Source organism: Anomaloglossus baeobatrachus, chromosome 1 (genome assembly GCF_048569485.1).
Source record: "Anomaloglossus baeobatrachus isolate aAnoBae1 chromosome 1, aAnoBae1.hap1, whole genome shotgun sequence".
NCBI classification, from domain to species: domain Eukaryota; kingdom Metazoa; phylum Chordata; class Amphibia; order Anura; family Aromobatidae; genus Anomaloglossus; species Anomaloglossus baeobatrachus.
Window position 1 is genome coordinate 98,540,431 of NC_134353.1, and position 23,156 is coordinate 98,563,586.

General features: G+C 47.4%; 2 protein-coding genes and 1 non-coding gene across 6 annotated transcripts in view; 2 read left to right on the forward strand and 1 right to left on the reverse strand.

Annotated features, from left to right (window-relative positions):
- The window catches only part of SEPSECS (Sep (O-phosphoserine) tRNA:Sec (selenocysteine) tRNA synthase), a 70,073-nt gene extending 63,527 nt beyond the window's left edge, over positions 1 to 6,546 (reverse strand). Inside the window, exons 1-2 of one of the 3 annotated variants that reach the window (XM_075333698.1) lie at positions 6,288 to 6,546; positions 1,486 to 1,640 (exon numbers count right to left, since the gene is read on the reverse strand). In XM_075333698.1, coding sequence (XP_075189813.1) covers positions 1,486 to 1,640; positions 6,288 to 6,401 — 269 coding nt within the window. In that variant the 5' untranslated portion in view covers positions 6,402 to 6,546. Of the gene's footprint in view, positions 1 to 1,485; positions 1,641 to 2,116; positions 2,953 to 4,558; positions 4,704 to 6,287 lie in introns of those variants that run through there. The other 2 variants (XM_075333704.1, XM_075333693.1) reach the window with 2 other exon arrangements.
- A 149-nt stretch (positions 6,547 to 6,695) lies between these two features.
- Positions 6,696 to 6,769, forward strand: TRNAI-AAU (transfer RNA isoleucine (anticodon AAU)). The gene has a single exon. It is a non-coding gene; the product is annotated as a tRNA-Ile (tRNA).
- A 13,913-nt stretch (positions 6,770 to 20,682) lies between these two features.
- ZCCHC4 (zinc finger CCHC-type containing 4) overlaps positions 20,683 to 23,156 on the forward strand; it is a 99,993-nt gene continuing 97,519 nt past the window's right edge. For both annotated transcript variants that reach the window (XM_075333711.1, XM_075333714.1), the window contains exons 1-2: positions 20,683 to 20,792; positions 22,107 to 22,225. In XM_075333711.1, the coding sequence (XP_075189826.1) occupies positions 20,705 to 20,792; positions 22,107 to 22,225 (207 nt within the window). In that variant the 5' untranslated portion in view covers positions 20,683 to 20,704. The remainder of the gene's footprint in view (positions 20,793 to 22,106; positions 22,226 to 23,156) is intronic.

Below are 23,156 nucleotides of genomic sequence, written 5' to 3' on the forward strand. Positions count from 1 at the left end.
GCATGATTTGCAGACAAGACTTGCCTATTAAGCTCGATAAATGTGTACTTTAAAGAACCACTCCAGTGTTTAGTTTTATTTCAGCACTGGAGTGCTGCTTTAATGTCTTATACTCGCCGGCTTCATCTTTTCACACCATCGCTCCTGCCAGTTTCCAGGACTTGTGACCTGTGAGTAGCTCCAGTGTTTCATGGAGATAAAAAAAAAAAAATAATAAAAATAAAAAATAAAAATATTAATGCAAGTCTATGAGAGCCTCGTTTTGGCTCTCATAGAGTTGCTTTGAGACCTTGTGACGTAACTTCTGACTCCTGCCAGTCAGATTGTTACTGGCACAAGATGGTGCCGATGGACTTGAGCAGCGCCGAAGGGAGAAAAAAAAAAAAAGGGAAATGCAGAAATGTTGCCTGTCTTTTATACGTTTCCTCTGATTTTCTAATTCCTGGTTTTGCTATAAATGCTGATGTCAGAAAACCTCCCAAATACAAAAAGTGTGTAATAATCGGCAGCATATAAGTTCTTCGCGCACTTTTTCCTGCGCTTTTGTTTAGCGCTTCCACCACCCCCTCCCGAAAAGTAGGAAAAAAAAACCAAAAACACAAACAAACAAAAACACACACACACACACACACACATGCTGGAATGGTGCTTTGAAAAATAAAAGACACAAACACACACATATATATATATATATATATATATATATATATATATATATATATATATATATATATATATATATATATATATATATATATATATATATATATATATATATATATATATATATATATATATATATATATATATATATATATATATATATATATATATATATATATATATAAAATACATTTTTACACAGGCCCGTTGCAAAAAAAAAAAAAAAAAAAAAAAAAAAAAGGATTTGGATTATGGTACTTAGGGAGCTCTCTACAGACTCCTTTTGGGGACCACAAACACATGATTTTGAGAGGCTTTGATCGCAGCCTGCTGGTGGGGGAGGACTTGATGTTCATTTACTCTTTGGGGACCAGTAGTCCCATTCTCAGTAGGAGCCATATTGATAGAAACACTGGTAATCAGTTGGCCCTTGGACACTTCTGCAGACAGTCAGAGACATCAATCACCTCTACAGGAACACTCCATAGTGGCTCCTGAATATGGCGTGCTAACATATTTGGGGACTAACAGGCAAATCTATAGGGGTCTTCACATCCTCTTCTTAAAGAGGAAACATGGAATCAGCAGAATAGATAATCGGTGCCCGAGGGGCCAGTCACCGGCCAGATTGGGGTGGTGAATGGGGGAATGCCACAGAACCCATGGGTACGTCTTCGTACCAGTCACCACTAGGAAGCAGATCGGTTGTGACAGGTCTTCTATACTGAAATGAACGCGTCCCCGGCCTGCCCTCCACCAGTGATAAGTACAATGACGATGACCTCTCATCTTAACATCATCTTATTACAAAAAAAGGAATACCGATAATGCCGGCGAGAAACCAATCCACACGCCACTCTGCCCTCACGTTCCCCCACACCACAATTTCCAAGGAAATTATTACTGTCCATCACAGCCAGCTCATGAAGAAACAGCTCAATGGTGCTCTCGTCCCAAGCATCCTGGGGGCATTTCCCCTAAAAAACAGAAACAGCTTGTTATAGACACAAGGCTGGAGACATAATTCTGAGTATTTGCCATAACAGTCTCCATGAGATATGGACATGGGCACTATGTGGAAAATCCAACACTTTAATGGTTATTGTCATCTCCAAGATCCGATCCCAATAAGAAGTAGGAATAAAAATAATAATAATAATAATAATAATAATAATAATAATAATAGCAGCAAATACCTTCAATTATAAATGTAGTACAGTTCTCCTGGTTCACTATGTCACTTACTTCATGTGCAGGGCATTGCAGCAGCTTAAGTAGCCTTGCTACGACCACTAGCAACTAATTGTTTCAATAAAGGCCGCTTTACACGCAACAACGTCGCTAACGCGATGTTGTTGGGGGGTCACGGAATTCGTGATGCACATCCGGCCTCGTTAGCGACGTTGTTGCGTGTGACACGTACGAGCGACCGCTAACTATCAAAAATACTCACCTTATCGTTGATCGTTGACACGCAGTCCAGTTCCCAAATATCGTTGCTGTTGCTGGTTGTGCGTCGTTCCTGCGGCCGCCGGTAATGAGGAAAGAAGGAGGTGGGCGGAATGTTCGTCCCACTCATCTCAGACCCTCCGCTTCTATTGGGCGGCCGCTTAGTGACGTCGCTGTGACGCCGAACGAACCGCCCCCTTAGAAAGGAGGCGGTTTGCTGGTCACAGCGACGTCGCAGGACATGTAAGTAGTGTGACGGGTCCGAGCGATGTTGTGCACCACGGGCAGCGATTTGCCCGTGACGCACAACCGACAGGGGCGGGTACGCACACTAGTGATATCGCTGCGTGTAAACTGGCCTTTAGGCTATGTTCACACAGGGCATTTTTTAGCATGGTTTTTGCCTTGCCATGCAACTCCATGTTGATAAAACGCTGTCTTCACTGTCCCAGCAAAGACTATGAGATTTCAGAAATCTCATGCACGCACACACAAATCACCTGCGGTATTTTCCCGACAGTTTTGTGAACCGCTCTGGTTTTTGCTGCGTTATTAAAAGAATGAACATGTCCATTCTTTTCAGCGTTTTTTCACCCTAGTGACGGGTGGACTCGCAGACACCCTGGATCGGAGGGTCTAACCTGGTTAATAAAAAACCCGGTTCCGGCCGGAATTGATCCAGGGTATCTGGCCAGACGCTGGCCTATGGGGACCAGAAGCCGGCACTTAAAAAATGGTGGTGGGAAGGATAGGGGAATTGGAGCAGGCGCGCTATAACTCACCAAATCACCGGCGCGGCTGTATGCTCCCGCGGCTCCTCCTTCACTTCCCGGACCGCTCATTACCTTCATTGTATATTCACTGCTTTCCTTGCCCACCGGCGTCTGTGGGTCTATTGTATAGTGAAAGAAAAAAAAAAAAAACACAACAAGGGTCCCCCATATTATGATACTCAGCACAGATAAAGCTTACGTCTACAGCCCCAGCTGTGTGCTTATCTTTGCTGTGTACCAAAATAAAAAAGGGACCCCGTACAGTTTATTATTTAAATAATTTAAAAAAAAAAAAAACAAAACTGTGTGGTCCCCCTAATTTTGATAGCCAGCCAAGATAAAGCCCGACAGCTGGGGGCTGGTATTCTCAAGCTGGGGAGACCCAGCCTAAAAATAGCAGCCTGCAGCAGTAAAGGATTGTCGCATTTATTAGATGCGACAATCCCAGCATTTTACCCGACTCTTTTCGATTGCCCTGGAGATACCTGTGACCGCAAATAGCCTGAGTCATGTCACCGCTGAACACGCGGCTTATTCATTCTCTCCCTGGAGCTCACAGCGGGCAGTTATGTTCTATGGCACTTGATGTGAGATTCAGATGTAGCAGAGCTGAATCGTTGTGGGACCTCGTGTGGATTACGGCGTACCTGTAGGGGTGTTTATGGGGTTAATAGAGTGGTGAAAGAGGGGTTTTTTTTGTAGTTTATTTCAAATAAAGAATTTGTTTGTGTTTATTTCTTTTCACTTATTGCACATTAGTGTCTCATAGATGCTTGCCATTACCAATCTAGGGCTGAGACGTACCTGTGAGCTGACATTAACCCCTGATATTACCCAGATTGCCACCACATCAGGGCAATCGGGTAGAGCCAGGTAAAGTGCTGGAATTATCGCATCTAATGGATGCGAAAATCCTGGGTGGCTGCAGACTGCTATTTTTTGGCTGGGTCTCCCCAGTCTGAGAATACCAGCTCCCAGCTTTTGGGCTTTATCTTGGCTGGGTATCAAAATTGAGTGGACCGCACACTATTTTCTTTTTTTAATTATTTATTTAAATAATAAAGAAACAACATGGGGTTCCTCTTATGTTCATACACAGCTAAGATAAGCACACAGCTGGGTGCTGAAGTTTGTAGCCATGGCTTTACCTGTGCTGGGTATCATAACATGGGAGGACCATACGTCAATTGTTTTATTTATTTATTTTATACTGTACAATAGACCCGCAGACTGGGTCTGTGATTGGTTGCAGTCAGACGCTGTCACACAGGCCAGGGGCGCGTCCGACTGTAACCAATCACAGATGCCAGTGGGTGGGGAAAGCAGTGAATATGCATGAGGCTAATGAGCGGCCCCGGAAGTAGGAGGGCCCGTAGGAGCAGGTACGGTTGAGCCTAGAATGTACGGGCTTCTTCCAGGTTAGTGGGCGTGACTGACTTGGTTAGTGAGTTTGGCGATGTCTTCTCCCTTCCATTATAATCATGTGAGAGGGGCGTGTTGAAATGACATCATACCTGGAAGGAGCCCGTACACTCAAGGATCTACCGAGCAGGTTCAGCAACGCCGGAGACTTTTAAAGTATGGCGCTCTTGCTTTACTTTTTTTTTTTTTTTAATAGATAGATAGATAGAGAATATATATATATATATATATATCTTTATTTTTACTATTACCCGAGTGCCAGATCCAGGTGTGCCAGGGCCCAGCACTCAGGTACTTTTGAACACCCACAGGTCTGGATATCACAGAAGTGCAAAAAATGGCTGTAAAAAAACCATAAAAGCTTGGCCAAAAATCATTTTAAAAAATGCATAAAACCAGGAGACCCCCAATGAGACTTCTGCCACAAGATCAGGTTTTGGTCAGTAGAAGAAAGCGCAACCCCCCCCCCCCACACACCCAAAAAAATAAATAAATAAATAAAAAAAAAATAAAAAAAGGACACCCTGTGTGAGAGTCTGCAGCACAGTTCTGCATGGTGACAGCGCACAGCCTGCAACCTCGGCGGCAGCAGCAGCCCCCACAGCCTGCGTGCAAAGCAGCAGCAAACCCCACAGCCTGCATGCAGAAGCAGCAGCAGCAAACCACACAGCCTGCACCCAGCAGCACGCACCCAGCAGCAGCAGCACGCAGCAGCTCGCAGCAGCAGCCTGCACCCAGCAGCAGCAGCAGCACGCAGCCTGCACCCTGCAGCAGCACGCAGCCTGCACCCTGCACCCAGCAGCAGCACGCAGCCTGCACCCAGCAGCAGCAGCACGCAGCCTGCACCCAGCAGCAGCAGCAGCACGCAGCCTGCACCCAGCAGCAGCAGCAGCACGCAGCCTGCACCCAGCAGCAGCAGCAGCACGCAGCCTGCACCCAGCAGCAGCAGCACGCAGCCTGCACCCAGCAGCAGCAGCACGCAGCCTGCACCCAGCAGCAGCAGCACGCAGCAGCAGCAGCACGCAGCCTGCACCCAGCAGCAGCAGCACGCAGCCTGCACCCAGCAGCAGCAGCACGCAGCCTGCACCCAGCAGCAGCAGCACGCAGCCTGCACCCAGCAGCAGCAGCACGCAGCCTGCACCCAGCAGCAGCAGCACGCAGCCTGCACCCAGCAGCAGCAGCACGCAGCCTGCACCCAGCAGCAGCAGCACGCAGCCTGCACCCAGCAGCAGCAGCACGCAGCCTGCACCCAGCAGCAGCAGCACGCAGCCTGCACCCAGCAGCAGCAGCACGCAGCCTGCACCCAGCAGCAGCACGCAGCCTGCACCCAGCAGCAGCAGCAGCACGCAGCCTGCACCCAGCAGCAGCACGCAGCCTGCACCCTGCACCCAGCAGCAGCACGCAGCCTGCACCCAGCAGCAGCACGCAGCCTGCACCCAGCAGCAGCACGCAGCCTGCACCCAGCAGCAGCACGCAGCCTGCACCCAGCAGCAGCAGCAGCACGCAGCCTGCACCCAGCAGCAGCAGCAGCACGCAGCCTGCACCCAGCAGCAGCAGCAGCACGCAGCCTGCACCCAGCAGCCTGCACCCAGCAGCACGCAGCCTGCACCCAGCAGCACGCACCCAGCAGCACGCACCCAGCAGCACGCACCCAGCAGCAGCACGCAGCCTGCACCCAGCAGCAGCACGCAGCCTGCACCCAGCAGCAGCACGCAGCCTGCACCCAGCAGCAGCACGCAGCCTGCACCCAGCTAACATAATTTACAATGTATATACTACAAGAAAATATTAACTCCTTGCCTCAGAATCTACCTATTGAACAAAGGTGACCTTTTTGTGTCTAACTGCAGAGATTTTACACCTGTATCATGCAGCACAAACACTGTTTATTTTTTTTCAACCAGAACTACAAATCCCATGATGCTTTGCGGCTGGCTGTCACATGACTTGCTCCGTCCAGGCCCGCAGACAGCGTCTTACCTTCTCCAGCAGCACTTTTATGCGCTGCTCATGGCTGCGCCGCGCCTCCCTGCCCTGCCGGATATAGGCCGGAGACACGATCTGCTCTCCTGCGCTGAAGCTGTCTCCGTTCATAGCCGGTAACCGGAGTCCACAAACAGATGGCAATTCAGCACCTTGACGTGCAACGTGACTCGGCCACGATTATGTCCCACCCATAATTGCAAACCTGTCCAATCAAACACAAGCTGGAGAGGGCAAACGAGTCCTCAGCCAATCAAGTTGTGTAAGAGAAAGAAAACTGATTGTCAAAAGACGTTGTATAGATCATTGCTCAGCATTTTACTAAGATCACACCCATAAGAGGCGTGTCTATGTACGTCATTCAGATACTGGCTTGAGACCATGTGATCTCTCAGTAATCAGTGTGGCCGGTTAGCTCAGTTGGTTAGAGCGTGGTGCTAATAACGCCAAGGTCGCGGGTTCGATCCCCGTACGGGCCAGGAAATTTTTTGTTTTATATTTTTAAATTAAAAATGAAATTATTGATTTATTGTAATGTCTTATTTATCCTGTCATTTTTCCACAGTGCTCACAGGACGTGGGCCTGATCTATTGTCTCAGCTTATTACTATACTGCATTTGTATGGACTTTTACCCCAGAAAGCACAGGGAGAAGAGTCCAGAGGGTTTTTCTGGAAATGAAACTGATTATTTTCCATAATAATGAAAAACACTGATAACTGGCAGAAAGAGAACAAGGTAAAGCTAGTGATGAGCGAGCGTGCTCACCACTGCTCATTACGCGGCCTGCTGCTCGGGCGTCAGGATCAAGTTCCCACCATCGGGGGGCGTACATCGAAATCATGGGGCCCAAAGCTGAAATGCCGCCCCCCCCCAAAAAAAAAAATATTTGGCTGGGTCACAGAAGAGCATATTTCACGTCACAGCCCTAACAAAGTAATTTTCCTGCTATTAAAGCCCATAGATTCCCCTTTCATTGCAGCCATGAAATATGCTGGCAACAAAAGTGCCCCACAAACACTGTATGATCCCCCTCAGTGAATTCCTCCACAGTACTTTCCACAGGCGCAGTATGATGACCCTACTGTAACCCCCTTCAACTACCCCAGCAATGAATGGTGACCCCGACACAACACAGATTCCCAACTGTGACCCCCACACAGCCCTCCATGCAGTATAATGGACTTATATACAGTATAATGGTCCTTACTATCCCTCCAAATAGTATAATGACCCTCAAACAGCCCTCAGCACAGTATGACGAACCCCACACAAACCTTCACACTGTATAGGTTGCCTTCAAATAATTATAGATAGAGTATAAAGGCTCTCTCATAGCTCTCCAAATATTATAATGCCCCCACAAAGCCTTCCATATAGTATAATAGGCCTCACATAGTCCTCCATATAGTAACGGACCCCACATAGTTCTCCATGTTGTCTAATGCTCCCCCATAGTCCTCCATAAAGTATAATGAGCCCCACATAGTCCTCCATATAGTATAATGTCCTCCCATAGTCCTCCATATAGTAATTGGCCCCACATAGTTCTCCATAAAGTATAATGAACTCCAACTAAGTCCTCCATAAAGTATAATGGGTCCCACATAGTCCTTTTTATCTTCTAATGCACCCCATAGTCCTCCATAAAGTATAATGGACTCCACATAGTCTTTCATATTGTCTAATGCACCCCATAGTCATCCATATAGTAATGAGCCCCACATAGTCCTCCATATAGTATAATGGGCCCCACATAGTCCTTTATATCTTCTAATGCACCCCATAGTCCTCCATATAGTAATGGGCCCCACATAGTCCTCCATAAAGTATAATGGACTCCACATAGTCTTTCATATTGTCTAATGCACCCCATAGTCATCCATATAGTAATGAGCCCCACATAGTCCTCCATATAGTATAATGGGCCCCACATAGTCCTTTATATCTTCTAATGCACCCCATAGTCCTCCATATAGTAATGGGCCCCACATAGTCCTCCATAAAGTATAATGGACTCCACATAGTCTTTCATATTGTCTAATGCACCCCATAGTCATCCATATAGTAATGAGCCCCACATAGTCCTCCATATAGTATAATGGGCCCCACATAGTCCTTTATATCTTCTAATGCACCCCATAGTCCTCCATATAGTAATGGGCCCCACATAGTCCTCCATAAAGTATAATGGACTCCACATAGTCTTTCATATTGTCTAATGCACCCCATAGTCATCCATATAGTAATGAGCCCCACATAGTCCTCCATATAGTATAATGGGCCCCACATAGTCCTTTATATCTTCTAATGCACCCCATAGTCCTCCATATAGTAATGGGCCCCACATAGTCCTCCATAAAGTATAATGGACTCCACATAGTCTTTCATATTGTCTAATGCACCCCATAGTCATCCATGTAGTAATGTGCCCCACATAGTCCTCTATATAGTATAATGCATTCCCCATAGTTTTCCATATAGAATAATGCACCCTATTGTCCTTCATATATTCTAATGCACTCCCCATAGTTGTCCATATATTATAATGTAGTCCTCATAGTCCTACATATATTAAAATCCACCATCCATAGTCCTCCGTATCATATAATTCCCACTCCATAGTCCTCACAGTGACATAGTGTCATCCAGGGAGTAAGGCCCACTGCGGTGTAGCTCTGTGTTAGGGTACTTTCACACTTGCGTTATTTTCCTTCCGTTACAATCCGCCCTTTTGGGAAACAGCGGAATCCGTTAACGGATTCCGCTGTTTCCCATAGACTTGTATGGGTGACGGATTGTACCAAAAGGAGCTGCGTTGCTTCCGCTGGGCGACGCTCCGTTGCTTCCGCCCAGCGGGAGCAACGCAGCATGTAACGTTATTTTGAGCAGCGGAATCCTCTGGATTTCACTGCGCATGCTCTTTTTTTTTTTTTTTTTTTTTTTTTTTTTTAAATCAAACTTTATTTTGGCTCGCGGTGGCCGAACGTTCAGCTGAGCGCCCGGCTGCCGGCAAGCGACAGCGCTCAGCTGAATGACCGGCCACCAGCATGCCCGGCCGCCGGCAAGTCACAGCGCTCAGCTGAGCGCCCGCCCGCCGGCATGCCCGGGCGCCGGCAAGTGACAGCGATCAGCTGATCACCCGGCGGCCGGCTGCAGGGAGCGATCAGCTGATCACCCGGCGGCCGGCTGCAGGGAGCGATCAGCTGATCACCCGGCGGCCGGGAGCGATCAGCTGATCACCCGGCGGCCGGGAGCGATCAGCTGATCACCCGGCAGCCGGCTGCAGGGAGCGATCAGCTGATCACCCGGCAGCCGGGAGCGATCAGCTGATCACCCGGCGGCCGGCTACTGGGAGCAATCAGCTGATCACCCAGCGGCCGGCTGCAGGGAACGATCAGCTGATCGTTCACTATAGTCTGCCGCTGGTAAAACCGGGAAAAAAAAAAAAAAAAAATCAAAACGAATTGCGTTGTTTTGCAGCATCCGTTGCATCCGTTGTGTCACTATATGCAACACATCCGTTGCATCCGTTACACAACGCAATGCAACGGATACCGTTCAACGCAAGTGTGAAAGTAGCCTTAGCTGTGACAGAGGACCTTACTCCCTGGAAGACACTATGTCCCCTGAAGAGTTCATCTGGACGAAACGCGTCGGGTCACATGAAGGTTCACTGTAGGGGTTCAGTCTAGCAGAACCAGCTGTGGAGCGTCCTTGTAAGGAAGGAAGTCTATGGGTGTTAGGAGAGATTTTAGTTTCCCCAGGGTTTGATAGGGTCAGTTTCACTATCGGATAATTGAGGACCCCGGCCTGGTGGAGATATCTATGCACCCTGGCTCATATGGACTTGGAGAGACCGCTCCACTTATTTACGCAATATATTATATGGCTGACCACTGACACTGTGAGAAACATTTTATTAGAGTATATCATGTTTTTCTTTCTTTTCAGGGTGGGAGGTCCACTGTCTACTCCCTAAGGATGGAAATAGTCATTTCTTTGTTTACTGTTTCAGTGGTGGGTTTTTTGTGTTTTTTTGCAATATCATCAATAGTGGCGTCGTAGGTGGGTTATTGTCATGAATATTGATATGGTATAAGATGAAGATCGATTGTCTTTAGGACAGTTATGCTGAAATATTTACCATCTTAGTAGCTTTTCGGTCTTGAGGGAGATTAAAATTTTATGAATATTTATTAAAAGTTAAATTATAGTCATTTGCTTATCCCTTTAACCTTGAATGGCAATTAAGTGTATTTACTGCTACTTGTGCTGCATTAAACTATCTAAAAAGACACATCTGCATGTTTTTCTCCCTATCTGACATGAAATCAGAATAAACCTTTCCCGTTTTAGATCAATTAGGAACCAAAATTATTTATATTTGCCAACTGCAAAGTCAAAAGTTTACATACAGTTCATTAGAATATGGTACCATTTCCCTTAAAGGGATCCTGTCACCAGGATTTTCCCTTATGAGCTTCGGTCACCATCAGTGAGCTCTTATTTGCAGCATTTTGGAATACTGTATACAAGAGCCCAGGCTGCTCTGTAGAGCGTAAAAAACACTTTTAGGCCTTGTGCGCACTAGGCGTTTTTGCTGCGTTTTTAGCGGCGTTTTTTACCGCGTTTTTGTGCTGAAAACGCAGTGACATTGCTTCCCCAGCAATGTCTATGGGTTTTCAGAAGTGCTGTCCGTGCACAGCGATTTTTTGAAGCTGCGTTTTTGTGGTGACCACAAAAACGCAGCATGTTAATTATTTCTGCGTTTTTCACTGCGTTTTTCACCCATTGAGTTCAATGAGATGTTCACCAACGCAATGAAAAACGCATATAGCTGCGTTTCTATGACTAAAAACGCAGCTATAAACGCAAGAGGTGGGTACTACAGTGACGTGTACAGGAAGAGGATTCCTTCTGTTGGTAAACACAGAAGCGTGAATCCTCCCGGTACCGTCACCGCTGCGTCCACAACCCGCCCGGTGCCATGTCAGCTCCGTGCGGCGCCATGTCTGGGCGGGAGGTGGAGGCAGCGGCGAAAACCAAAGTGAACAGTAGAAAAAAAAAATGTCATATATACTCACCTGTCTGCAGGGTCCCGGTGCCATGCCCGCTCCCATCTCCTCCCGGTACCGCCGCTCTGGCTGTGTGCAGTCTCCCCGGGGCACGTACGAAGCTTGCAGGACCTGGCAGTGGATCACCTGATGCAGTCACCTGACGCATCAGCTGATCATAATTCTCGTGGTGTCGCCGGCTTTTTCGCGCCCGGCCGGCTATCAGCTGATCCTGCCGTCAGGAGACTTAATCAGCTGATTACCGGCAGCTCCTGCAGCGATGGAACAGGATCAGGCTCTCATCCGATCGCTGCAGGAGCTGCCGGTAATCAGCACAGACGTGAGTATTTATATATTTTTTTTACACTGATGCTTCAGCTGATTATACAATCGGCTTTTATACAATCAGCTGATCTGTGATGTGATTCACGTCCGTACCGTCACACTTTAGCGACGCAGCAGCGATCCCACCAGTGATCTGACCTGGTCAGGATCGCTGCTGCATCGCTACATGGTCGCTGGTGAGCTGTCAAACAGGCAGATCTCACCAGCGACCAGTGACCAGCCTCCAGCCAGCAGCGACGTGCAAGCGACGCTGCGCTTGCACGGAGCCGGCGTCTGGAAGCTGTGGACACTGGTAACTAAGGTAAACATCGGGTATGGTTACCCGATGTTTACCTTAGTTACCAGCGCACACTGCTTAGCTTAGCGTGTGCAGGGAGCAGGAGCCGGCACTGGCAGCGTGAGAGCTGCGGAGGCTGGTAACGAAGGTAAATATCGGGTAACCACCTTGGTTACCCGATGTTTACCTTGGTTACAGCTTACCGCAGGCTGTCAGACGCCGGCTCCTGCTCCCTGCACATTCAGGATTGTTGCTCTCTCGCTGTCACACACAGCGATGTGTGCTTATCAGCGGGAGAGCAACAATAAAAAAACGAACCAGGGCTGTGTGTAACGAGCAGCGATCTCACAGCAGGGGCCAGATCGCTGCTCAGTGTCACACACAGCGAGATCGCTAATGAGGTCACAAAAAACGTGACTCAGCAGCGATCTCAGTAGCGATCTCGCTGTGTGTGAAGTACCCCATAACCTGACACATCATCTGATCGCTTTGCCTTCCAGCAAACCGATCAGATGATATTGGATCCGGATTGGACGGCGCGGGACCCTGACCCAGGATTACTGCGGAGGGGGGTTCTTTATTTCAATAAAGATGGAGTCACTAATTGTGTTGTGTTTTATTTCTAATAAAAATATTTTTCTGTGTGTTGTGTTTTTTTTTTATCATTACTAGAAATTCATGGTGGCCATGTCTAATATTGGCGTGACACCATGAATTTCGGGCTTAGGGCCAGCTGATAATATACAGCTAGCCCTAACTCCATTATTACCCAGTGAGCCAGTTACCCGGCATCAGGGCAGCTGGAAGAGTTGGATACAGCACCAGAAGATGGCGCTTCTATGAAAGCGCCATTTTCTGGGGTGGCTGCGGACTGCAATTCGCAGTGGGGGTGCCCAGAAAGCATGGGCACTCTGCACTGCGGATTCCAATCCCCAGCTGCCTAGTTGTACCTGGCTGGACTCAAAAATTGGGCGAAGCCTATGTCATTTTTTTTTTTAATTATTTCTTGAAATTCATGAAATAAAAAAAAAAAAAGGGCTTCCCTATATTTTTGATTCCCAGCCGGGTACAAATAGGCAGGTGGGGATTGGGGGCAGCCTGTACCTGCCTGCTGTACCTGGCTAGCATACAAAAATATAGCGAAGCCCATGTCATTTTTTTTTTCTTTTTGGGCAAAAAACTCCTGCATACAGTCCTGGATGGAGGATGCTGAACCTTGTAGTTCTGCAGCTGCTGTCTGCTCTCCTGCATACACTAGTTCTGCAGCTGTCTGCTCTCCTGCATACAATGAACATTTTGAAGAAGGAAATGACATCAGACCTTTTTTTTTTTTCATCAACAATCTTTAATGGCATTGTGCACTGATTAAAAACGCAGTGAGCAAAAACGCAGCAAAAAACGCACCAAATCGCGGTAAAAACGCATGCGTTTTTGTCGCGTTTTTTAGCCGCGGGTGCGTTTTTTGAGACAAAAACGCACATAAAAACGCAGCGTGAAAAAAACGCCTAGTGCGCACATACCCTTAGGGTAAGTTCATACAGTGCGTTTTTCGCGGCATTTTTGCGCGTTTTTCGGGTGCGTTTTTGGCCTCAAAACTGCATGACTTTGCTTCCCCAGCAAAGTCTATGAGTTTTCATTTTTGCTGTCCGCACACAACTTTTTTTTAAGCTGCGTTTTTGAGCTTAAAAAAAATGGACATGTCAATTCTTTCCTGCGTTTTCCCCCATGCAATGCATTGGAAAAACGCTGAAAAACGCAAAGATCAAAAACGCAGCAAAACGCACCAAATCGCGGCAAAAACGCATGCGTTTTTTGCCACTTTTTTTGCCGTGGGTGCGTTTTTGTGCATTTTTAGCGGCCAAAAACGCACAAAAACGCAGTGTCAAAAAAACGCAGCGTGTGCACATAGCCTTATAATACTCACCTAGGGGGCGGTTGGGTCCGATGGGCGTCGCTGCTCCTGACCTGGCGCCTCCTCTCTGCCTTGATCGCCGTCCTCTAGTGATGGGCAGTCCGGCTCTTTTTGGTGATCCGGTTCCCATAACTCCGCTCACCAAAAAGAGCCGACTCATTTGGATCGTTCTTGGCTCCTTATTAAACATGTGTTCACTCCAGGTGAACACATATTTAGGATTAAAGTAACGCCGCTGAAACCCCTCCCATCCGTGGTTAAACCCCACCCACTTGCAAGGGACCTATTAGATTGAGTGGGCGGGGTTTCAGTGGCGAAAAGAGCCGTTTAGAGATTTTAGTGACTCTCAGTGGGGATATGGCTCTTGTCAGTCACAGCAGGGAGTCGGATCTTTATGTCGGATCGTTCGCGATTGACACATCACTACCGTCCTCCTTCTTCTGAGGCCCGTGTGCATGACGCATCGCACGTCATCCACACAGCAGGGGGGCATTGAGGTCCTAAGGGCATATCAAAATATTGTAGTGCGCATGCACAGACAGTCTTTAACCTTTCCCCGTGCTTGTGCATAACAGTACTTTGATCAAAGTGCACCTGCGCACAACCGCAATGCCGGCCTGGATTTCATAGAAGGAGAACGGAGATTGCAGCAGAGAGGAGGCACCGGACCAGAAAGCAGTGACACCCATCAGACTGGACCGCCCCTCTAGGTGAGTATTAAACAGTGCGGCCTGGGCTCTTATATACAGTATTCTTGAAGGCTGGATATAAAGGCTCAGTGGTGGTGAACGCAGCTTATAGTCGCCAAATCTGGTGACAGGTTCACTTTAAACTTTATGTCGTGGGTCAAATATTTTGGATCTCCTACAAGCTTCTCACAATAGTTGGTAGGAATTTGGGCCTTGCTTGTACCAGCCTCTTCAGCTTTGCCCATAAATTTTCAATAACTGAGGTCGGGGCTTTATGATTTATGATATGATGGGGTACATACCAGGATGGCAGTATATAGCAGGATGACAGTATATAGCAGGATGTGGGCTATACCAGGATGAGGGACATATATATATACAAGGCAGGAGGATCATTACCAGAATGGGGTACCTGAGTTAGAGAATTTGGGGAGATTACCTCCATAACAGTGTCAGCAGCAGATCCTCGCCCCATAACAATGCGTCATGACCACATTTTTTGCTTAAAATTTTATTTTCTTATTTTCCTCCGCTAAAACCAGGGTGCGTCGTATGGTCTGGTGCATCTTATTGTCCGAAAAATACGGTAACTGAAAATTGGGGCGTGCAATATTATTCATCCCCTTTAGTTTCAGTGCAGCTTACGCACTTCAGAAGTTCATTGAGGATCTGTGAATGATCCAAGGTTGTCCTAAATGACTGATGATGATAAATATAAGCCCCTGTGTGTAATCAAGTCTCCGTATAAATGCACCTGTCCTGTGATAGTCTCAGTGTTCTGTTTAAAGCGCAGATAGCATCATGAAGAGTAAGGAACACAACAGGCAGGTCCGTGATACTGTTGTGGAGAAGTTTAAAGCCGGATTTGGTTGCAAAAAGATTTCCAAAACTTTAAACATTCCAAGGAGCACTGTGCAAGCGATCATATTGAAATGGAAGGAGTATCATACCACTGCTAATCTACCAAGACGCGGCCGTCCGTCCAAACTTTCATCTCAAACAAGGAGAAGACTGATCAGAGATGCAGCTAAGAGGCCCATGATCACTCTGGATGAACTGCAGAGATCTACAGCTGAGGTGGGAGAGTCTGTCCATAGGACAACAATCAGTCGTAAACTGCGGACATCTGGCCTTTATGGTAGAGTGGCAAGGAGAAAGCCATTTCTCAAAGATATCCATAAAAAGTGTTGTTTAAAGTTTGCCACAAGCCACCTCGGAGACACACCAAACATGTGGAAGAAGGTGCTCTGGTCAGATGAAACCAAAACTGAACTATTTGGGCACAATGCCAAATGATATGTTTGGCGTAAAAGCAATAGAGCTCATCACCCTGAACCCATCATCCCCACTGTCAAACATGGTGGTGGCAGCATCATGGTTTGGGCCTGCTTTTCTTCAGCAGGGGCAGGGAAGATGGTTAAAATTGATGGGAAGATGGATGGAGCCAAACACAGGACCATTCTTGAAGAAAACCTGTTGGAGTCTGCAAAAGACCTGAGACTGGGACGGAGATTTGTCTTCCAACAAGACAATGATCCCAAACATAAAGCAAAGTCTACAATGGAATGGTTCACAAATAAATGTATCCAGGTGTTATAATGTGCAAGTCACAGTCCAGACCTGAATCCAATCGAGAATCTGTGGAAAGAGCTGAAAACTGCTGTTCACAAACGCTCTCCATCCAACCTCACTCAGCTCGGGCTGTTTACAAAGGAAGAATGGGCAAGAATTTCAGTCTCTCGATGTGCAAAATTGATAGACACATACCCCAAGCGACTTGCAGCTGTAATCGCAGCAAAAGGTGGCGCTACAAAGTATTAACTTAAAGGGACGAATAATATTGCACACCCCAATTTTCAGTTTATTATTTTTTAAAAAAGGTATAAAATAAGCAATACATTTTGTTCAACTTCCCAATTGTGTCCCACTTGTTGTTGATTCTTCACCATAACATTAAGATTTTTATCTTTATGTTTGAAGCCTGAAATGTGGGAAAAGGTTGAAAAATTCAAGGGAGCGAATACTTTCGCAAGGCACTCTGTGTGTCTTTGTTAGATTGTGTATGTAAACCTCTGGTTTCAATTGTACATTCTAGTGGTAGTTTTCTAGAAAGTAAAAAAAATTCTCTGCAGGATTAAAACTCGTACGAGCTTCATTCTGCACCAATTAGGTTTTGTATTAAAAGCACCCTATATTAATGACATCAAATGCATCTTAGCACAAAAGTTACAACCACCCAAACACAAGACTTTCAAACACGTTACATTGTATTTCCATATTAAAGGCAAGCAATGGTTTTCCCATAAGGGTGAGGCTACATGTTCACTGCAATACAAATGCTGCGTGTAGATGTATTGTATTTTTATATAATATGGCATTGCAGAAAATCACATACAGTGCTCCTCCAGGTTACAATAATCTCCTAGGCCATTGTAATCACATTCCAAACATGATGCCACCAGTCTGCAACAAATATCATTGACTTCAAGATCCAACCAATCAGCATGGCTGTAGGGTTGACGGGTTTCAGTCCTATAGATCTTACATTGATGACAAATCCAATAGATACATAATAACTATGTTTGCCTCGGACAGCAACAATACTTGTTATCTGATTGGTTAGTTGTCAGATTATAATGTCTCTAGGAGCTGAATCTCGGAGTATAGCTGATAATACACAGCTAGCCCTAACCCCATTATTACCCAGCGAGCCACCCAGCATCAGAGCAGCTGGAAGAGTTGGATTCAGGGCCAGAAGATGACGCTTCTATGAAAGCGCCATTTTCTGGGGTGGCTGTGGATTGCAATTCGCAGCGGGGGTGCCCAGAAAGCTTGGGCACCCGGCATTGCGGATTCCAATCCCCAGCTGCCTAGTTGTACCTGGCTGGACACAAAAATTAGGCGAAGCCCACATCATTTTTTTTTTAATAATTTCATGAAATTCATGAAATAATTAAAAAAAAAAAAGGGCTTCCCTATATTTTTGGTTCACAGCCGGGTACAAATAGGCAGCTGGGGGTTGGGGGCAGCCCATGCCTGCCTGCTGTACCCGGCTAGCATACAAAAATATGGCGAAGCCCACGTCATTTTTTTTGTTTGAGGGGGGGGGGCATAGAAATCCTGCATACAGTCCTGGAAGGAGGATGCTGAGTCTTGTAGTTCGACAGCTGCTGTCTGCTCTCCTGCATACACTAGTGGATGGAGTATGCTGAGCCTTGTAGGTCTGCTCCCCCTGACTCTACCTCCAGCATACAGTCCTGGATGGAGCATGCTGAGCCTTGTAGTTCTGCAGCTGTCTGCTCTCCTGCATACACTAGTGTAGAATGAAGAACATATGGAAGAAGGAAATCAGACCTTTTTTTTCAACAATCTTTAATGGCAATGGCAATGTTGATAAAAAAAACGCAGAAAAACGCAGTGAGCAAAAACGCACCAAAACGCGGTAAAAATGCATGCGTTTTTTAAAGACGCTGCGTTTCTGTGCGTTTTTAGCGCTAAAAAACGCACAAAAACGCAGCATCAAAAAAACGCAGTGTGTGCACATAGCCTAATTGTGAGCAGAAATAAGCATTATTCTGTATGTGGAAAATTGTATAATATTTTATTACACAAACTAATATCTCTCCTGCACTCTGTACTACGCGGCACACATGCTCTCCTGCACTCTGTACTACGCGGCACACATGCTCTCCTGCACTCTGTATTACGCGGCACACATGCTCTCCTGCACTCTGTATTACGCGGCACACATGCTCTCCTGCACTCTGTATTACGCGGCACACATGCTCTCCTGCACTCTGTATTACGTGGCACACATGCTCTCCTGCACTCTGTATTACGCGGCACACATGCTCTCCTGCACTCTGTATTACGCTGCACACATGCTCTCCTGGACTCTGTATTACACGGCACACATGCTCTCCTGCACTCTGTATTACGCTGCACACATGCTCTCCTGCACTCTGTATTACACGGCACACATGCTCTCCTGCACTCTGTATTACGCGGCACACATGCTCTCCTGCACTCTGTATTACGCTGCACACATGCTCTCCTGCACTCTGTATGACGTTGCATGCTCTCCTGCACTCTGCATTACGTGACATGCACTCCAGAATTCTGTATTACGCAGCATACTCTCCTGCGCTCTATATTATGTGGAGTGCTTCCTGCACTCTGTACTACATGGCACGCTCTCCTGCGCTGTTTCACGCGGCACACATGCTCTCCTGTGCTATGTATGACGTAGAATGCTCTCCTGCACTCTGCATTACATGACACAAACTCCAGCACTCTGCATTATGTGGCAGTTTCCTGCGCTCTAGATTACGTGGCGCGCTCCTGCACTTTATGACGCCGCGCGCTCTCCTGCACTCTGCATAACGTGCCGCACATGCTCTTCTGCGCTCAGTATTACGTGGCATGCTCTTCTGCGCTCTGTATTATGTGGCACACCGTCCTGCACTCTGTATTACATGGCACGGTATCCTGCACTCTGCATTACGTGACACGTACTCCAGCACCGGGTATTACGCAGTACACTCTCCTGCGCTCTATATTACGTGGCGCGCTCTCCTGCACCCTTTATCAGGCGGTGCACTCTCGTGCGCTCTGTATTACGCAGCACACATGCTCTCCAGCACTCTGTATTATGTGGCACACACTCTTCTGCGCTGTCTTTTGTTACGTGCTCTCCTGCACTTTGTATTACGTGGCGTGCTCTCCTGCACTCTGTACTACATCGCACACACTCTCCTGCGCGCTATATTATGTGGCACGCTCTCCTGCACTCTGCATTATGTAACACGCACTCTAGCACGCTGTATTATGTTGCTCACTCTCCTGCCCTCTGTATTATGTGGCGCATTCTCCTGCACTCTGTATTATGTGGCACATTCTCCTACGCTCTGTATTATGTGGCGCGCTCTCCTACGCTCTGTATTATGTGGCGCGCTCTCCTACGCTCTGTATTATGTGGCGCGCTCTCCTGCACTCTGTATTACATTGCACACACTCTCCTGCGCTCTATATTATGTGGCACGCTCTCCTGCACTCTGCATTATGTGACACGCACTCTGTATTATGTGGCACACTCTCCTGCCCTCTGTATTACATTGCACACATGCTCTCCTGCCCTCTGTATTATGTGGCGCGCTCTCCTGCACTCTGTATTACATTGCACACATGCTCTCCTGCACTCTGTATTACATTGCACACATGCTCTCCTGCACTCTGTATTACATTGCACACATGCTCTCCTGCACTCTGTATTACATTGCACACATGCTCTCCTGCACTCTGTATTACATTGCACACATGCTCTCCTGCACTCTGTATTATGTGGCGCGCTCTCCTGCACTCTGTATTACATTGCACACATGCTCTCCTGCACTCTGTATTACATGGCATGCTATCCAGCACTCTGTATTACGTGGTGCGCTCTCCTGTACTCTGTATCAGGCTGTGCACTCTCCGTATTACGCAGCACACACACTCTCCTGCATGCCGCATTACTTTGCGCGCACTCCTGCACTCTGTGGTACACTCTGCGCACACTCTCCCGCACTCTGCGCACACTCTCTCCCGCACTCTGCGCACACTCTCCCGCACTCTGCGCACACTCTCCCGCACTCTGCGCACACTCTCCCGCACTCTGCGCACACTCTCCCGCACTCTGCGCACACTCTCCCGCACTCTGCGCACACTCTCCCGCACTCTGCGCACACTCTCCCGCACTCTGCGCACACTCTCCCGCACTCTGCGCACACTCTCCCGCACTCTGCGCACACTCTCCCGCACTCTGCGCACACTCTCCCGCACTCTGCACACACTCTCCCGCACACTCTCCCGCACTCTGTGGTACACGGCGTGCACACACTCTCTCCCGCACTCTGCGCACACTCTCCCGCACTCTGCGCACACTCTCCCGCACTCTGCGCACACTCTCCCGCACTCTGCGCACACTCTCCCGCACTCTGCCGCACTCTGTGCGCACACTCTCCCCCTCCCGCACTGTGTGGTACACGGCGCGCACCACACTCTCCTCTCGCACTCTTCCTGGCCGGTGTGATCACATGATGCAGTCGTCCCGCCCAGAAGCGGGCACATGACAGTGACGTCATCAGCACGGCGGCATGGACGAGGCAGGGGAATCGCAGGCTGAGGGCATTAGAGTGCTGCTGAGTGGGCAGAACGCGGAGTGCGCCCCCCACTGCCCACATGGTGAGAGCAGAACGCCTCCGCACTGTGCAGTGGCGTCACCTCCCCAAGAAAACTCCGCTCTCAGTAGAAATGTGCGCAGTATTGTATGAGGAGACGTAAAGTAGTCCCCATAGGGCGGAAGTGTCGGCTCCCCCACCAGACATGCCGGCTACAGTGCGCAGCCGCCTCATTGCCCCTCATAGGACCGGCGCCCCCTGGTGGTGAGAGCTCACACATCAGCTTAGGTTCTAACCTTACTCAATGTCTGGGAAAACCTCAAAGTGCTCCCGCCACCCTCCACAAAGCTGAAAGGGGCAGCACTGCTGTCACCCCCACACATTGTAGAGACCCTTCTGTGTCTGCAGATATCAGCCCATGTCCCTAATGAGCTGGCCCCCTGCACAATGTCTGTGGGAACAAGCGCTGCCCGGCGACCCTGTATAGGTGCCTCAATAATAGCATTAAAGGGGGTGTCCATGACGAGTGACATTTTTTCTTAACGGAATGTATTTTAGGCTATAATTACTATTATTTACAAATAAACATCCGTACAAGTCCGATAACACCTGATGCTTCATCATAAAGATGACGGCACAATCCATCACCACGGATCCCCGGCGCCTTCACCGCTGATTGTCACCAGTCTGAGAGGTAGACGATGGACGCAGCGCCAGGGAAAGTATCACATGTCCATACATTGCCCGGTAATGGTGGGGCCCTGTAAGAAAGGGGGACGGTCCGATAAATTTGTCCCAAGTGGTGCAGACCGCTCTGTACGGGTTCACACCGAGTGCACTGGGGCAGAGGAGACCTTAATCTCTTCATCTTCTCCATTGCCTGTCTGTTTGTGTATGGGACCGCACTCAGATGACATCAGTGCAGTGCGATATTTCCACTCACCCATAGACTTGTATGGGAGCGCGTGATCCGATATTCGCTGCCAATCGTAGCATGCAGCTTTTTTATTCTCAGGTTGCATCAACATGGGAAAAAAGCGCTGATCGGCTCCCCCCATAGTATAACACTGGGCCGAGTGCTATCTGAGAAAATTTTGCACCATTTGCCTTCTACAGCCTCTGTATTGCACTTTGTGTTGTTGGTTGTAGAATGAGTTAACTGAGAATCCGTCAGTGAGCTCATTCGGAAGGCCTTGACGGGGAGCTCGTATCTCTTTACCTGTATTTTCCTGTGCACCCTCTCAGCTGATTTATGACCACATTCCACATCAAATTTGAATGTTCGGGGTATTAAAGAGAAAGATTCCCAAAAGTGGACGATCCCTTTAAAGATGGGTGACGATTCAGCATTTGTCCCTGTATTCTTGGTTTCCCGCAGGTCCGACTTTATTATTTGTAAAAATATCTCAAGGGAAGGAGCATGGAAGAAGATTCTACGCCTGCTCAGCCTGCCGCGACAGGAAGGATTGTCGCTTTTTCCAGTGGGCGGATGAAAAGGTAAATGTGTCTATATATTAAATTAGGCCACATGGATGTATTAGAGGGGGGTCTTAAACTTAGGAACCTTTCTATTAATCATAGATGAGCGGTCCATACTAAACATGGGGAATCTGTGGAGGTGACACTTTCCCTTTCACTGCTTGCTGTTTCATTGGGCCGGTTATATGACTTCGGCTGATGGAAAAGTTGTGCTCATGGGACAACTTTCAATCACACATAGGACCCCTGGGTGATAGTGGCTGATAAATCCCCATTTTATATATATATATATATATATATATATATATATATATATATATATATATATATATATATATATATATATATATATATATAATGTGTATGTGTGTGTTAAGAATTTGTAATGAATCTTAAAAAGATGAGTAACTTTCACCATAATGTGTCTTGTTCCTAACCTTATTTGTGTACATGTATACATTTACAATTCTGCATGCTTCAGAGCTGAAATCTGCCAGTAGTCTTAAGGCCCTGTCACACACACAGAGATAAATCTGCGGCAGATCTGTGGTTGCAGTGAAATTGTGGACAATCAGTGCCAGGTGTGTGGCTGTGTACAAATGGAACAATATGTCCATGATTTCACTGCAACCACAGATCTGCCAAAGATTTATCTCTGTGGGTGACGGGGCCTTAAGTTGGAGAACAAAAATATCCGGCAGTTGAAAACCTATCTATTGTCTCCTCCCCATAATCCTATAGAATGTAAGCCCGCAAGGGTAGGGCCCTCTTCCCTCTGTACTAGTCTGTCTACTGTAACTTGTATATGTATTTTGTATGTAACCCCTTCTCATGTACAGCACCATGGAATTAATGGTGCTCTATAAATAAATAATAATAATAATAATAATAAATGCGCCATCAGTGGGGATGATGTGCGGCGTCCTTAGGCTCTGTGCGCACTGGGAAG